The sequence below is a fragment of the Magnolia sinica genome, chromosome 6 (genome assembly GCF_029962835.1).
Source record: "Magnolia sinica isolate HGM2019 chromosome 6, MsV1, whole genome shotgun sequence".
In the NCBI taxonomy this organism is placed as follows: Eukaryota; Viridiplantae; Streptophyta; class Magnoliopsida; order Magnoliales; family Magnoliaceae; genus Magnolia; species Magnolia sinica.
The window spans coordinates 21,242,356-21,260,350 of NC_080578.1; the positions used below are offsets into that span (position 1 = coordinate 21,242,356).

At 38.8% G+C, this 17,995-nt stretch overlaps 2 protein-coding genes across 13 annotated transcripts; one reads left to right on the plus strand and one right to left on the minus strand.

The window, feature by feature from the left end:
• The first annotated feature begins 1,658 nt into the window (after positions 1 to 1,658).
• Positions 1,659 to 6,125, plus strand: LOC131248498 (dihydrodipicolinate reductase-like protein CRR1, chloroplastic). 3 transcript variants are annotated; one of them, XM_058248797.1, is made up of 10 exons: positions 1,659 to 1,827; positions 1,992 to 2,114; positions 2,213 to 2,287; positions 2,477 to 2,542; positions 2,837 to 2,932; positions 3,079 to 3,195; positions 4,545 to 4,637; positions 5,478 to 5,579; positions 5,670 to 5,756; positions 5,828 to 6,125. In XM_058248797.1, exons 1-10 carry the CDS (start codon positions 1,717 to 1,719, stop codon positions 5,876 to 5,878), a joined length of 921 nt encoding a protein of 306 aa, XP_058104780.1. In that variant the 5' UTR covers positions 1,659 to 1,716; the 3' UTR covers positions 5,879 to 6,125. The 3 variants fall into 3 exon arrangements, with proteins under 3 accessions (XP_058104780.1, XP_058104781.1, XP_058104779.1); XM_058248798.1 differs by having other exon boundaries at positions 1,660 to 1,827; positions 5,846 to 6,125; XM_058248796.1 differs by having other exon boundaries at positions 1,660 to 1,827; positions 5,670 to 6,125.
• LOC131248497 (protein COFACTOR ASSEMBLY OF COMPLEX C SUBUNIT B CCB2, chloroplastic) lies at positions 5,883 to 17,604 on the minus strand. Of its 10 annotated transcripts, none has more exons than XR_009172271.1 (8): positions 17,348 to 17,604; positions 17,141 to 17,253; positions 16,987 to 17,058; positions 14,939 to 15,082; positions 14,606 to 14,759; positions 13,904 to 14,092; positions 6,325 to 6,434; positions 5,884 to 6,019 (listed from the first exon to the last, which is right to left on the minus strand). XR_009172271.1 is itself a non-coding variant. In XM_058248791.1 (8 exons), exons 1-8 carry the CDS (start codon positions 17,577 to 17,579, stop codon positions 6,150 to 6,152), a joined length of 999 nt encoding a protein of 332 aa, XP_058104774.1. In that variant the 5' UTR covers positions 17,580 to 17,604; the 3' UTR covers positions 6,027 to 6,149. The 10 variants fall into 10 exon arrangements, 6 of the variants coding, with proteins under 6 accessions (XP_058104777.1, XP_058104774.1, XP_058104778.1 ...); XR_009172270.1 differs by lacking the exon at positions 5,884 to 6,019 and adding an exon at positions 6,027 to 6,162; XM_058248791.1 differs by lacking the exon at positions 5,884 to 6,019 and adding an exon at positions 6,027 to 6,162 and having other exon boundaries at positions 13,932 to 14,092.
• Positions 17,605 to 17,995: the final 391 nt, after the last annotated feature.

Here is a 17,995-nt window from a genome sequence, read left to right on the forward strand (position 1 = left end):
TTTATAGTGACAAATAACGACTAACTGTGTGTGGGGCCCACAACATGGGGAATAGTTGGGATGGAGATGAATTGATTCTGTTTGGGACCCACCATGGTGTTTATAAGCCATCCAATCCATTTATCTGGTGGGCCTCACCAGGATGAAGGAACTTCCCAAAAATAGCGCTATTCGAAAACTCAGGTGGACCATATCAATTGAAATTGGTGGTTTTCCTCATAGTTTGACATTTTTTTTCCCTATGGTTTGGCCTATCTGCATTTCGGATGGTCTTGATTTTTTGAGATCAAGGCCAAACAGGGGGTGGATCACCTCATGGACGGGGTGGATCTCATGTACATAAACTGTCCACCCACATTAACGGTAGGGTACCTACGCAAGTTATTGATTCGATGGAGAATCCAAAGGCAGCATTAACTACGTGCACGTGTGACACGGTTAACATCAGGTCGAGGGCACGGGTTCCGTGTATTCCGTACTCACGTCATTTGTAATAGCACGCAAGGAAGAATGTCACGTGTGACACGTGTGCCCTTCCCCTCCTGCCTTGAGGGAGCGTAACACGAACCTCTTGTCAGAGCGTCCATGTGCTGGAATCTATTATACGCAAGCTACTGTAAATTTGGAATAATGAAAAGAAAATTTCAATGGCTCTCATTCAACTCTAACATTCAAAGGTCAGGATCATCTCTGAGTAGTGGTTGTGGTCTAACAGCTTATTAATGTTAGTTAAGAGAAAATGGACAGTTCAAATCATTGGACCATCCCATCATGCGGGCCACCGTCGGTGTCGACACACGGTGGATACTGAGTCGCGACGGAGGCAAAACGATCCCATGAACTAGGAGCCGTGCGATCATGTGGGGTCCACCTGCAGCAAGATTGTGAACAAGATGGTTTCATGAACCTATTGTCATTACACGTGGCTTCACTGTGGCATAATCCTGAGAGTTCGTCAGATGGGTCCCACAGCGGAAGGACCACAGTCAGAAATCCACATCAACCAGACAATCTTAACCATTGAAATATACTAACCATTGAACGGTGAGTCGGTGACAGACAGCTAAAGAAGGAATTCAACCAATGGTCCAGGTTCAATGGAAGGAAAAAAAGTACCGACCAGTAGCTAGCCTAGAATCATCCAATCAGGGAGATTTCTTGGCTGTTACCCATCCATATTATGTCCCACCAGATAAACGGTCCAGATCGCCTGATCGTTGACCCTATATGTATAATTTTTCTTGGGTCACCACAGGCAACTGTATGCCAACTTAGTATCCAGCCCCGTTTTACCTACAAATATCTCATATATGTAGAACATCTGACCGGCTCAAAAGTTGGAGCCCACCATCAAGATCATCTTTCTTGAAAATCATGTTGATCCACTCATCAGGTGGGCCATACTAATACATCGAGCGAGACTATCAGCCGTCCATTTATGCAATGGCATAGCCATCCTACTGGGTTTACCTGCCTGAATTTCTCACCAGGAGATCTCCATTCTGGGGCCCACCGTTTGCATGGCTCAGATATCCAACAAAAAGACACATTGGCGGGAAAGATGGGGCTGCATGATCAGTCAGCATACAGCCTTCTGCAGCTGATTTGTTCTCATTACTCAAAATCTTCCAATGAAAAGGCGCGAGCCAAGAACACTACTTATCTACTTGAGAGAGAGAGAGAGAGAGAGAGAGAGAGAGAGATTGAAGGAGTAAAATGGCAGCCTTGAACTGCCCATTCCAGCCTACAAATTACAAAGGAACAAAGAAAATCCATGCCACCCCTCTCATATCTTGCTCAATGCAATCGTCCCAAACCAATATCAAGGTAACCCAAATTCATTTCTTCACATTCTATACACTATCTCTTCCTTCTCTTCATCTTATCTTATATTTACACTTTAAAAAAAAAAAAAAATTTAAAAAAAAACTAAGGTTTTAGTTTGATTTTCTTGGATATTTCTTCTTGGGTTTTTCTGTTGTTGGGAAGAGGTGGTAATCAATGGTGCAGCCAAGGAAATTGGGAGGGCTGCCATAGTTGCAGTAACTAAAGCCAGAGGAATGGAAGTAGCTGGTGCTGTGGATTCTGTTCTTGTGGGAGAAGATGCTGGGAAGGTTCTTCTGCTCCTCCCTACTGAAGTTTCAGTACTTGAATTGAATGTTATGAATCTTTTTTTCTTAATTAGTGTATGGTGTTGGTGTCTTTTGCGTAGGTGTGTAATATGGAGGAGCCTTTGGAAATACCTATCATCAGTGATTTGACCATGGTTTTGGGTTCCATCTCTCAGGTATACAGCCTCATTCATCTCTTCTATGTTCTTTGCATGCTTTATTTATTGGAGGGTGACTTTGAGTACCAATGCAGCGTGAATCCCGGCACCTATTTGTAATGGGATTTTAGAAATTTACTTTTTGGATGCCAGTTCAGATTCCGCCCTGCGTATTTCATTTTGATGAGATTCTTTCTCCTTTGGCAGTCGAAAGCAGTTAGTGTGGTCATCGATTTCACCGACCCGACAACGGTTTATGACAATGTGAAACAGGTTGGTTTTGTTTAGAACTTAGAACTTGAACTTGTCATGTGACATGTTAGTAACATATACTCATAGAGATAGGAATTTCCTGAATAATCTGCCATTCAAAATACATTGTGCTCTGTAGTTGTATGATTTGGTGACTTCCAATCGTGGGAATTTCCCGTGTCTTGAATTACATTGATTTTTTCTCTATTTTTTGTTTTTTATTATATTGCAATATGTCTATCAATGTCATTTCATCATCAATACGATTGTGACCTACATTTCCTTACCTCTTTTCTCTGTTATTGATGTGGTCAGGCGACGGCCTTTGGCATGCGGAGTGTTGTTTATGTGCCGCGGATTAGCGATGATACAGTGACAGCATTATCTGCATTCTGTGAGAAGGCCAGCATGGTGAGCTTGGGTGAGATCTTATTTTATTTCATTTTATCCTCATTGCATGTTGATAATGTTTGAGATCTTTTACTGAATCTGGCTACTACTGATTTTATTCTATGTTTGAGCAGATTTCTTATTCAGTTGTTTCGCACCTTTGACAGGGCTGTCTTGTTGCGCCGACGCTCTCTGTTGGTTCTGTACTTCTTCAACAAGCCGCTATTTCAGCCTCGTTCCACTACAAAAATGTAGAGATTGTTGAATCAAGACCTAATGCTTCGGTACGTTGAAATGAGTAGAAAAATTGTAACAAAAACAATAAACCTCAAGGTTTCAATTCAAATACTTGCTGATCTTTCTACCTGGTTAGTCACCGGGTGCGTGTTTGTGTGCTCGACTGAAATGAATCGGAATAGTCAGTTCAATAAAGACGGAACCAGAAACAGGACACTAGTTAATGTGTTATAGCCACCTAATTACCATAACTATCATTTTGAGTCCAACAGGAGATGCATTGAATTGCAATTAGGGTGTGATTGTCAATGGTTCCACCCATCCTTTAATTTCCTCTTTACTGGATTAAATCATTGTATTTCTATTTAATTGAGATCCGAAATGATTAAAAGACTTGCAAATCATGCCTTATGGAAATGTAAGTAATTTGGGCTTTGACATCAGTTTCCACTCTTCGCATGATAATACATTTGACGGTTACGTCGGAGTAACAGAGCTCTTCACTAGTATCCAAAATGTGATGTGTTAGTAGTTAACATGGCTTTGATCTTGAGAGGCAGTTTTAGTCTGCAACATTCTTTCTACAGTTTCATGAAAAGAGGAAAAAGAAAAACACACTCTTTCTACAATATAATGTTTGGAAAAATGGAGTTGAATTACACTATCATTCGATCAGTTTTAAGTATGAAACTTCCCTTGTTTTCGTAAAAGATTCACGCTCAGTTGTAACATTGAAGCCAGGCATTCTTCTCAGATGGTAATGCTAATTCCTTCTTGATCACTGTCATTTGTTCCATGCAGATTCTGTCTTATATTGCTTGCATTAGTCTCATTTCGGTTGAAGAAATGATGTGTGACCAGCATCAACCCTGCTTGGGAACATTGAAGATTACATAGGCTCAAAGCATAAAAGAAAAACCTCAATCAAACCTTCTGTTTTCTGTCTTCCAAGACCTCCAGGATGACTAAATTTAGAGGAGGGTGATATTGGTCCTGAATGATACCTCCATTCATGCCATTGTTACTAAGAATAGAAATTTTTAGAGTTTCTTCATTATTCTATTGCCTTAAAGAGATAAAATTGCTTACTGAAAGATTACCACAACATAGGCAGGATTCCAACTCATGTACTACATGAACATGCTTCTGAGATGAGAAATTTCCCACATCAACACATTGGATGCGCTGTCAAGATCCACAACATTGTGGTGTTGTTGGGTTACATGCCCCCGTCCAAGCATTCGATTGACTGCCATTACTGATTTGCAACTTCATTTTTTTATCTTTTTTTGGTAATGGCTTGTGATAGTGCATAATGATCAGAGGTTCCTTTTTAAAGCACTCTCAGTTTTGCAAGCAACTATTCACTTCTGTAAATTTTCTCTTTCATTAACAGGACCTTCCATCACCTGATGCAATCCAGATCGCCAATAACATGTCTAATCTTGGTCAGATATACAACAGAGAAGATCTCTCGACAGATGTTTTGGTAAGGAGAGACATCAAAACACTTCATAAGCATGTAATTTGAAATGTCAGTTTTTCTTTTCAAGATTTTACAGCCTATCGGCAATGAGGGTGATTCCCAACTCTTCTCAGGCTTCTAATACGAAAGGATTTGAATCTGAAAAGGTTAGGCATTTGGTTGACCCAAATCCGGATGAATAGGGCTGTCCTGTCTTCGTTTTATGACGCCCCACACGAAAACATGCCCTTAGATATTCTCCTAGCTTTAGCCAGACTTTTGAATAATCAACTAGCTCTTGTAATTAAACTCAACATTTCTTTGCCTACTATAAAAATACGCTGATTCGGAGATGGACACGTTTTATCTTCAATTGTAGACATTCCAAATATCAATCTACTTCCAAAAAAGAGACATCAACAGTTTATTTTATCTGCTACAGTACATTGAATAATTCTATTTTAACAGAATCATCATTCATGTACTCTTTTCTCATTCAATATTTTCCTGAAATTTAGTGCTCCAAATCAACATGGCTTTGGTGTTTTTCTTTAAAGTCCAAGGAATCTAACTCTTATCACTAGTGGTTAAAATCACCACTTCACTGAAAGTACAGAAAATAAAAATAAAAACTATAGGGAAATCAGCAACCAAAGATTCGCAAAAATTTTGGGGCAACCATTATATTTTCCAAACAGGAAGAGGAAACTCTGCCCAATAGAAACTTGGAATTCCCAACTGCAAAGTACAACATTAATATGGAACAAGGAACCAAATCAGTACAATAGACCAACGGCATCTCTTTTAGAGTTATGAAATCATGTTGAAATTCAACCATTGTAAGAAGATTCATCATCTGCCAAGGCAAGAGGTCAAGTGCTCGGTGAGGATGGCATACGGGTGCATAGCTTGGTCCTTCCAGGGCTTCCCTCCAGTACGACCGTTCATTTCTCTGGTCCGGGGGAGGTACGCTGATTCACTTTCTTTACGATTCCAATTGGAAGCAACTTTCTTATGGCATAACGATCTGATTAAAGTACGAAACAATCATCCCAGGTTTACTCCCTCCGACATGACATCACAGACGTGCAATGTCTCATGCCAGGCTTACTCCTTGCCATTAGGAGGGTTGTCCGCCTCAAGGTAATTGGCATTCAAGATTTCTCTTTAGTTCTTTTGGGCTTCTTGAATTTCCTTGCCTCAGACTTGCTCAGACTGTAAATTGTTTGCAGAATCTGGTGTATGGCTTGGAGAAGTTTCTATAGGTGTTCTTGAAGCTCCTCTGCTCAATATAAAGCAATAGACGATTCTGCTTGCTCCGGCTGTACTTCATAGAGGGAGTATGTGCGTGTGTAAATCCTCGCCAATGTTGGAGGCATTTTATTGGCGGGAACTCTTCATGGAACCTGTAAACAACATTGTTGACATAGATTTTCCATATTGACATCCAATTCTTCAAATCATGGCGGCCATGATTTCCTTATGAATTTAGTTGGATTATGGTTTGTTGAATGATGTTTCCTTGGATGCTGGGTGTTAATCGTTTACACTGCATCAGAAAGTGATTAACAGAGACTGTAACTTCTCAAACATTGAAAAAAAAAAAACAGAAAGGAAGAAGAAGATTATAAGACACTGTAGCTCGAGGCTTCTATTGTTTTCTTTTCTTTCCTTTCTTCTCTTCTTCCTTTTGTTACAGTACTTGCAGTACCTTTTTGAGAAGTAAGCATTCTGGTTATTCTCGGAGACCCAAATGTTTATGGCACAGTTACCAGGTCCACAGTTGGATTTACACACCATGTCTTCCTGATTCATAGCATGCTGCAGTGTAATTCACAGAAAAGCGACTTAGTGATTAGCTTGTAAGTTTACATAGATTGGCTGCAGTTCACAAGCAACAGTGCATATTTATGCGACTGTAATTCATAACATGTTCAAATGTTTGTATCACTTCAGAAGAAATTTAATTAACTAAAATCTATAAATGGGATTAAAATAGAAAAATTAGCCCAAGTTTGCAGCTTTGCTGTCACGTCCCAAAATTCGGTACCCGAATAGGGTATCCAGGACCCGAATTTCAGACCCGTGACCCATGAAAAAGGTGAAGTATGATAAGTAGATATGCATTCCATTTCCTCCCACCTTATCCCACAAATTTTTAAATCCAAACCACATGCTAAGATAAATAATTCCATAATATGTTACTACATCGATGCATAATTATTTAACATAACTTGAATTAAGAAAATTTTGAATAAAGTTCAAAGCTTTATTACATTCATAATTCTAAAAATAAAAAATAAAATTGATTCTATGCAGAATGACGTATCACGTCCATCCAATCACATCCAATGCTCCCACTACTAATAGTAGTATCCTGCATTTTCAAAATATCCATAACCTGAAATGGTTAAAACATAATAAGTTGACAACTCAATAGGATCGCATCAATCCCGAGTTGAAAGCTTCACAAATGTTACCAAATGTAAGCCCGACATATCAATCAAAATAAGGCGAATATTGGATTTAAATCATAATTAATCATTCGTCATTCATGAATATAAATGAATAAATTGTTTTAACATAGCTTTCCTGAAATATTAAGATTAGAAGTGGGCAAAACACCCATGTGTGCTAATCCTTTTAGGAGATGACCCATGGCAGAGCACTGATGTTGATCCTTTCAAGGTATGACCCTTGGCAGAGCACCAGTACAACCTTTTAAGGACAAAAGCCCAGGGTGGTGCACCTATGTGTGCTGATCCTATTAGGGAATCACCCAGGGCAGAGCACCCGTGCCGATCCTTTTGGGAATGACCCTGGGCAGAGCACCCGTATAGTGTCGATCCTTTCGGGAATGACCCTGGGCAGAACACCCGTGAGAATCATTAAATCTTTACATTAAATTGAAATAACTTATATATAACACATTCTGTAAGTTTACAACTTACATGTCGATTCACCATTTAAGATTTCAAAACGATGTTATTTACCATACACAACATCAAATTAGCAACATCAAATAGGCATATGATTTTAATTCAGATCACGCATCAATATCTAAAGGTAATAGTGTCTATACTCATTCAGATTTAAACTATGACAGGAACGCATCTAAGTCAAACTTACATTTTTCGCATACAGTAACAAAAAATACGACATATATAATGTCCATGTTTACACAATTCATATTCATTATCGACACTGGATAGTTTAAAATATTAAATGGAAAAACAATATTTGTATCGGCTCAATCCAATCAAGAATACCTCAATGTCTAACTCATATAAGGTAATTATTTATGAAGTTTCTAATAAAGAATGATTACCTACCTGGTTTAGGTGTTAGAGGCTAAGCGGCTTGACTTGAACTAGCACGAATATAATTTGTTCGAATCAGTCGGTAAGAATGAAGAACTAAACACCTCAGTTGGGTGATAACTTTGGAGAAAATGTCCAAGCTCATGATCAATCTACACACAACAAGCTAAGGCTATGATCTACTGGAACCTCTAATGGCGATTTCTGAATTGATGCTTCTCCAAAGGTTCTGGCTTATCTAAATGATGAAGATTGATATCCAGGAACTTGTTGTAACAAGAGACGAAGCTTTAATAGTGATTTTCTAATGGGTTCGGTAGTTCGTAGCTTTGTGGCGGCTACCACACATTGTTTATTATCTTATCTTATCTTTTCTTCTTTTCTTTTTTTTAAACAAAATTTGCCAGATGGACGGTTTTGATAAGATCAGTGTGAAACAGTTCCGTTATGGAGCGACGAAAAAGGAGAGTGGGAGAGGAAGTCAGTTCTACCGATTTATAGAAATGCACGTTGCACATCGAGTGTGTGAGTGTGTGTGTGTGTGTGTGTGTGTGTGTGTGTGTTTCATCTCTCTCTCTCTCTCACGTTGCACATCGAGTGTGTGGGGGTGTGTGTGTGTGTGTGTGTTTCCTCTCTCTCTCTCTCTCTCTCTCTCTCTCTCTCTCTCTCTCTCTTAAAGATAGGTTAAAATGACAAGATCCACTGAATGAACGGTTCGGATCAAGACCCTGGGCCCACTTTCCTGATGGTTTGGAGGTAATAGATGGTTAAAAGAGCCTTTTGTTGTGAACAAAGAAAACAAAAGTGGAGAGAAAAACTCGGGAAAGTTGGTTTCACATTAGCACGTCACTTGTCATATATTTTATTTATTTATTTACCTAATGGGCCCCAAAGTAGCGTTGCAGGGAATCCATTCCGTTCATCTATTTTGCCTAGTCATGCTAGGGCATGGGTTCAAAAATGATGGCGATCTAAAGTTATGGTGGCCACACCAAAGGGATTAGCGGGGTTTGGAATACCTACTTTTTTCTTTCCTTTTTTTTTTTTTAAAGGATGTTATATTCTACCCCCTTAACAAAATTTCGTCCTCAAAATTTACCTATAATAATTTTTGTAATTTCCTCCAATATCTTAGTTATTTCAAATTATGATGAACAAGTAAGGAATAGAAGTAAAAGTTACTAAAATGAAAAAATAATAATAATAAGATAATAAACAACGTGTTAGCCGACACGAAGCCACAAACTACCAAACCCATTAGAAAATCAGCATTAAAGCTTCATCTCTCGTTACACTAAGTTCCTGGATATCAATTTTCATCATTTAGATAAACCAAAAACTCTGGAAAAGTATCAATTCAAAAATTGACATTAGAGGTTCCAGTAGATAAGCCAGAACCTCTGGAGAAGTATCAATTCAAAAATCGCCATTTGAGGTTCCAGTAGATCCTAGTCTTAGTTTGTCGTGTGTAGATCGATCGTGAGCTTGGACAAAACTTCTCCAAAGTCATCACCCAACTGAGGTGTTTAATTCTTCATTCTGACCCGACTGATTCGAACAAATTATATTCATGCTAGTTCAAGTCAAGCCCCTTAGCCTCTAACGCCTAAACCAGGTAGGTGATCATTCCTTATTAGAAAATTCATGAATAATTACCTTATATAAGTTAGACATTGAGATATTCTTAATTGGAATGAGTCGATACAAATATTGTTTTTCCATTTAATATTTCAAACTATCCAGTGTTGATAATGAATAGTAATTGTATAAACATGGACAATATATCTGTCGTATTTTTTATTATCGTATGTGAAAATGTAAGTCTGAGTTAGATGCACTCCTATCATAGTTTAAATCTGAATGAGTATAGACACTATTACCTTTAGATATTGATGCATGATCTAAATTAAAAATCATGTCTATTTGATGTTGCTAATTTGATATGTTGTGTATAGTAAATATCATTGTCTAGAAACCTTAAATGGTGAATCGACATGTAAGTTGTAAACTTATAAAATATGCTATATGTGAGCTATTTTAATTTAATGAAAATATTTAATGATTCTTACGGGTGCTCTGCCCAGGGTCATTCCCGAAAGGATCGGCACGGGTGCTCTGCCCTGAGTGATTCCCTAAAAGAATCAACACACATGCGTGCACTGCCATGGGCTTTTGTCCCTAAAAGGTTATATCGATGCTCTACCAAAGATCATACCCTAAAAGGATCAACACCGGTGCTCTGTCATGGGTCATCCCCTAAAAGGATCAGCACAAACGGGTGCTTTGCCCACTCCTAATCTTAATATTTCAGGAAAGCTATGTTAAAACAATTTATTCATTTATATTCATGAATGACGAATGATTAATTATGATTTTAAATCCAACATTCGCCTTATTTTGATTGATATGTCGGGCTTGCATTTGGTAACATTTGTGAAGCTTTCAACTCGAGATTGATGCGATCCTATTGAGTTGTCAACTTATTATGTTCTAACCATTTCAGGTTATGAATATTTTGAAAATGCAGGATACTACTATTAGTAGTGGGAGCATTGGATGTCATTGGATGGACGTGATACGTCATTCTGCATAGAATCAATTTAAATTTTTTTTAGAATTATGAATGTAATAAAGCTTTGAACTTTATTCAAAATTTTCTTAATTCAAGTTATGTTACATAATTATGCATCGATGTAGTAACATATTATAGAATTATTTATCTTAGCATGTGGTTTGGATTTTAAATTTTGTGGGATATGGTGGGAGGAAATGGAATGCATATTTACTTGTCATACTTTACCTTTTTTGCAGGTCACGGGTTTGGAATTCGGGTCCTAGATACCCTATTCAGGTACCCAAATTTTAGGGCATGACATATGAATACTTCCTTTTTTTATAACAATGAGGAAAAAAAATGGACAACAAACCAAAAATGGACAAATACACCAAGTGGCCCTCTCGTCACTGCACTGCTGGCCATTGAAACACAAGCAAAAACATAATAAAGCAGAAGGTGACCTTCTAACTACGGCTTTCTAAATCCTCAACCAATTCCCTAAACAGGACTTCCAAAGAGCACCCCTGGAACTCTTGCCTTGCCAATTGCAATTCAGGATCGTACCAAGAACCCTTCTAATAGTGTTTTCAAATGAACCATTATTCTCAAAATTTCTTTTATTTCTTCCCTTCATCAATCTTTCCAAAAAAATCCATCTTCCACATAATCACATCAACGAAATTTGAATGGCCCGCGATGCATCTTAAAAAAGCATACCTCCAATGGAGGCTATGGACAAACTGCGAGGAAAAAATCCACATTTGATTTGCCACAATACAATGGATAAAGATATCACCAACCGTCTACTCCTCACGTGCATGTTGAGGAAAGCCATGTTGGGTTTTTCAAAATTCTCTAGTGTTAAAATTATGTTAGCCATAGCCACCCAAGCTATTGCTTTTACTCTAGAGAGACGGGAGGTTTCCTAAATAAGGCGCAGGGGGAGAAGGCTCATTCTGTGATGATAGGCCCAAGAAAAATACTCAGCCAAGAATCTTCCACTTTGCAACTATTTCCATATTCTTCTATCCCTTACCAAATCATCAATGTGCACCTCCAATAATTTGCTCAATTGGCTCACAAAGAGGCTTGATTCTCATCAGTAGATTCTTTCGCAATCTGATATTCCACATACACGCCAACCCCACCATTTCATAACAATCCTGTCTCATCTCTCAAAGACACAAGTGTGAACAAGGCCTGAAATGAGCTTGCAACCAGAATATCAGCTGTCTTTGCATAATTGGTTTAACTTGTTAGATTAAAAAGTTGGCCACAAGGAAAACACCTCACGCCATCTGTTTTCAGGGTGTGGCCATGACTACTTCCAATTGGAGAGGAAGGTCTAATCCTCCCAGGTTACCCATCATTTTTGGAATGGCAATTTTGTTCTGAGCTTTTTCAAGACTTGAAGCTTGGCCGAAACAAACTGTGTTTGCATGTCCAAAGGAGGCAGTGAAGATGGGATGACACCCACCCAAACCAACGCCACTTACATTTCCTTTCAAGAAACTCTTGATGATTCCAGAAATGAGAGAGAACACTTATATTTCAGACGTTACTGATGTAGATTTGGGGCAGGAAAGGCATAAAACTATCTTGCATAGTTTGGATTCTGCTTTCCACATGGTACTGCCCCAACAAATGAAATTGTGTGTGGTCTATTCTACATCCAAAAGCTCTAAGAACTTATTTAAATCTTTTTCTTTCGAAAAACATATTCTTTTCTACAATTCCATTTCAATACGTGCCTCTAATGCTATTCCAACTTCACATCCTACAGGCTTCTTCTTCTTTTTTCTTTGAATGATGACTTCAATTTATAAAAAGGGGAACAAGAAATATCCATCTTCCTTTTTTCTTAAGTTAATATTGGATCTTCTAGTGTCCCTACTCGTGGCTCAGTTGTAGACACACTGTGTTTCAACTCTGAACCAATGTGGTTTAAAGAGTATGTGGATGTGAGGGTGTAAGAGTGTGTGTGTGTGCGCGCGTGTGCGCGCGTTAATCTTTCAAAAAAAAAAAACTTGAATCTTCTAAAATGATTAAAACAATATTTTCTCAAATTGCTGTTTAAATATTCCAAAACTATAAGCTTTTCATAATATTTTTGTTGTTTCCTAATTTACTCGCTAACCTATATAAATTTTGAAATTACCCTGCATTTAAAGGCTTTTTATTTGTTTAATCAGCAATTTATTTTTCCAAAACTCCTCGAAACATTCACTGTATCATGAGATTTTACATGTCTTACAATGTTCCAGTGTAATGAGAGAAATTTCAAAAAGTTTGGAAGGAACTTAGGTTTTGTAAATTATCTTGTACTTCTATAAAAGCTTCGAACTGGTTACTATTTTCAATTTCTGAATAATTTACCCAACCAGAATTCCACTAAATTAAAATTGTTCCTTGAAGTTAACTGCGAAAGGGAACATTGTGATTCTCATGTTAGGGACCTGTTTCCTTTTCTTCTTTTTTGTTAGGAACATTGTAATTCTCACTAAAGGCTTTAGCCCTGTAATGACTTTGAAGCTAGACATTGCTTGCTCATGATGGGATGCTTCTACCTTTTTATTTTTGTCCCTTGGCTTGGTTGTCTCTCTCCCTTTTAATGCAGGGGCATTTTCACACTGGGCTCGAGTGAGGTGGCCTGTGGGATGCAGGGGCACACTCGGGGAGGGTGGCCTGTGTGAGGCAGCCGGCCCGTGTGAGGCGGCCGGCCCGTGTGAAGAGGAACCCATGTGAAGTGGGGCCCACAAGGGGAGTTCAGCCAAGGTACTAACCAATGGGATGTGGGGCCTGGGCTATCAGATAAAGGGATTGATTCGCCATGCTCTATCAGTTTGAGGTTTTAGAGCAAGTGGTTAATTGTACTACATCAAAGTGGTATCAGAGCGAGAGGTCTCATGTTCGAGACTCCTCACCAAGGGTGATTAATGTCCCGTGTTCAAGACTCCTCACCGAGGGTGATTAATACATGGGCATTTTCACACCAGGCTCGAGTAGGATCCCTTGTGGGATGCAAGGACACACTCGGGGCGGGCCCCACCAGTGTGAAGCGAAACCCATGTAAAGTGGGGCTCACGAGGGGGGTTTGGCCGAGGTCCTAACTCATGCAATGTGGGGCCTGGGTTATGAGATAAAGGCTTAGGAGGCGTACGGTGGTGGGGTTACCTCATTCTGTGTTATCCAATACACTGTTCAGAAAGCACTTCTTTATAACAATGGGCAGTCATATTGTACTCTCTCAAGGATCATATACATTTTACTATTTTTAGGATAAAATAAAATAAGTGTCCAACCATTTCTGAAGCTGGTTGAAAAAGGAAACAATTTCAAATAAAATGGAGTATGTGATTCATTCAATTGAAGATAAGGGTCAATGAATTAGACACCTATACACATATCCATACCTGCAAATTTGTTTGTGACAGCTCTTACCCATGCTTTGTCTCTGTCGCTGTATGCATAACTGCCATTAGACACCAACAGGACAAACCCTCCATTCTTTGTGTCACCAGCACTCAGATTTGGAGCTCCTAGCACTGGTTGTACGAGAAGTGAAAGAGCGCCGTTCGGTAGTATCTCCCAAGCTTGAGAATCTGCGAAAGCATGCAGTTCATTCTGCTATTAGATATCTACAGAAACTTACAAAAACAATGCCCAAATGATACATGAAGTACCAAAGTATTGTTGTAAAGTCGTAAGATGTAGAGTTCAAGTCACACATAAGTGACCGCTTGGCCTCAACTTTGTGAATTGAGGTGTAGAGAGACTACACTCCAGTTGAATTATCTCTGATTTCACATGACAGGTAAACATGCTTTTGAACTTAACCAGAGAAGATTCAAATGTAACTGACTTTGTCATTAGCACTATAGAGTCCTTGATTGCTCAGACATAACCTAGGAACCGTATACAAGGTTTCACCATCAACTGATACAACCTTTAAATTGGGCATGCACCTTGACTTGCTAAACAAATAATATACACTGCAGAAATGATGGTAGAAACCTCACATGCTTCAGTTTTTATTCCATGCAGTAACCCGAAAAAACTGAAGAGGTGCAACACAGTACTTCTAACAAAATCAGGCAGAAACTGGTGATTTATACCTGAACCCTGAGGAAAATAAAGTGTGTCCTTCAGATCAGAAAACCCAATCTGTTGAATCTGCCCCTTGAACCAGTCGAGCATGTCAGATTTTGTTGCATCTTCACGTACATTCCAGTAACCACGTGCACATAATGCATCTTGGACTGATATAAGCTAGTGAAGGAGACATCAACCACACAAGGAATTTTCTTTCAGCAACACATCTAGTCTAAAACAACCAAGACCTGTGAATTACAAAAGAATAAAGTAAAACATCCAACCGTATCACAAGAACAAAATCTCTCGCCTTCATATTTTCCTCTTTCAATTTAGATGAGATCCTGAGAAATTACCACTGACATAGTGTTTGTATTCCGCAGTAGAACATAAGACACCCAAGCCAAATCTTCCTTTTCAGTATCTGAGAGATTTTCAGGCATGACAAATATTTGCCTGTTTCCTTCTGGCAGAGTTGATCGATCCACTGGATTAGCACCCTACATGAGTTACCATGCAAACAGAAATTCAGGGCTCTGAAATCATTGATAGAGACATTGGGCATTCTTTGGTATACAGTTTGAATGTGGCATATTCAATTATTGTGATGGAAAATGTGAACTCTAGTAAACAAGCAAAATGAAATTTTCAGTGTTTTGCATAGGCAAAGTCACGATGTAATAGCTCCATTCAGTCAGGGAAATTTCATGTGTTTATCATGAAAGAGATCGAAGTAGTACAAATATTCAAGCCTTGCAGCAGTAGGCATACAAACAACCAATATATCATTCATGAGTAAAAGCAGGAAAAGCCAAATAATTGCAAAATAAGCATAAGCCTGAAATGCCCTTGTATGAGTGAAATTTCTTCTAGGCTCACAATGACTACAAGATTGCATGTCAATATGGACATTGTTTCCTACTGCAAGATACCAAATCTCCGGTACTCTCTACTTATGGGGTCTCTAAGTGTGTGCTCAGACATGTTATTGAATTGAATTGTGGTTATTAGTAGAATAAAATGGAAATGAGAAAACTGATATTTCCTTGGCATTCAAATTGATAATCTTGGCTCTAACTTGCAATTAGACTAGTTTCAAGTTGCAGTTGAAAGATCCCTATAAAAAAAATTTAAAATAAATTTTTTTTTTTTTTTTTTAAAAGGTTGCAGTTGAAAGGAAAAATATTGCAATCTGAAAGCTAATTCCTCATTACCAAAAAAAAAAGGGAAACATCGCTAGTTTTTTATTTTTTTTAATTTCCTCTTAAAGAAAACAAAAGGAAAGGTTCACAATGTAATTTGCTAGTGCATCCAAACACAACCAAAGTTTCATACTCAACCCGCATTGCAAATAGCAAAAGACTCAAAATGCAAAATTGAATGACTAGATAACTCCAATGAAATTATGCTCTATTCCTCCATTTGACTTGAAAAGAACTCTGGGATATTGCATAAACTGGGTCACTTATCTAAACCATAAGTTGCCACCTGACATCCAAACTAGTGATAATAGTCAAAGCTCCAACAAGGGAATGATTCATCATGAAACCATCCAATCATCCAGACCTCACTTCATAATCTGATTGGGCAATGCTCAACTGATCAACCTACTCACTTCAAAGCAATTTCTTACTGAATATTGCTCTAACAAAGAAGATATCTCCGTCCTAAGATATACTTCCCCTCCAAATATCCATCACGCCAAACAGAACAGACACAACTACAAAAGCATCTCTATGCCATCAGTCAAATCCTTTAAAACAATGAATTGAATATTTTCCTCACATGTTTTCATGTTGTGTGGGATACACCTTTATATAGATAACTTTAGATTTGTTACAACAGAATTTGTTAGAGTGTATTTTGAAAATCAGTTCCACAGCTCTCAGTTGACTTGACCAGACAGTGCATTATCCTTTATCACCATCGACAATCAATATGATAGCACTGACGCCTTTCGTGCAGGTCGGAACTTAGCCAATGAGGAATTTCACCACCTTAGAACAGCTATTGTTATGGCCGCCGTTCACCAGGGCTTTCCCCAGTTCCGTTGCTACCATCGGATCATTTAGACACAAGGAATGAATGCTATCCCATGAAAAAATTAAAAGAAAAAAAAAAAAGCCATAACCTTTAATTAAATTCACCGGTTAGGATTATTGATATGTTCAACAAACTATTAAATCATATCCGCATTCTCAACTAGCCATAAACAGAGTAATCAAGTAAACAGGCAATGGCATGAACGTGCTAGAAAGAATGTCCACATATACAAGACGCATATATGAATGACAGTGAGATGAATGAGATTCGAAAACAAAGTGAAATTCCGATTCTACAAATTGATAGAAACATTTATTTATAAAACTGCAAAGGAATAGTAGAGATCCTTTATTAGTATTACCTTGAGAAACCTTCCGAGAAAAGGAAGGGAGATGGAGAAGGCCGCCAAACAAAGTCCGAGAGCTTCCGATCGCTGCCACAAGAACAAAAAGGAACTAATGAGACCTTAAAAGGAAAAACCCAACAAGAATTCAAATTCAAGATTATGTAGTTACAAGCTGGGCTGGGGTGACGGAATCCGATCCGATGAAGTGATTTAAGAGAATAAAGGATCCGAAAGCATAGCCGATCCATCTGGGTAAGTACGATTCATCGAACCCCGGTATCCCTGCATTCCAAAAAGGCGGGGAGGGGGTAAAAGAAAGTGAGAAAGAACGAAAATGCTGACGGAGAAAGAAATGGATGGTTGAGATTGGACGGACCGAGCGTGAAGCGGAGAACAGAGAGGTTGAGCTGCTTCTCTTGCTGTTCGGATTCTTCTTGAGAAGAAGAGTCGATACGAGAGGCTGAGACAGATGGATGAGTGGTTTTTGCTCTTCTTCTGAGATTGGAAAGGTAAGAAGAGGAAAAGTGGATTTGAGTGGGGTTTTTGGTGCGAGGGCGATAACACAGGAACAGCTGCAACGTGTTTGAGGATATGCTGCTATATCCCATCTCTCTCTCTCTCTCTCTCAGCTTTACGCGCCTGGTCAGCCCGGCCCATTTAAACCCCGGATCAAATAAGGAGCGGATTCTGTCAGGCCGTGACCGTGGGGTCCACTTTGATGTATGTGTGGTAATCCACGCCGTCCATCCGTTCTGCGGGCTCATTTTAGGGCATGGGCTCCGATTATAAAAAAAATCAGATCAAAATCTCAGGTGATCCACACCGCAACAAAAGGTGGTGATTGAAGGCCACCATTAAAAACTTCTTAGGGCCTGCCGTAATGTTTATTTTCCATCCAACCTGTTGATAAGGTCAGAAAAACCTGGATGAAGGGAAAACACAGATATCCACTTTATCCAAAACTTTTGTGGCCCACACGAAGTTTTTAATGGTGGACATTCAATCACCACTGTTTCCCATGGTG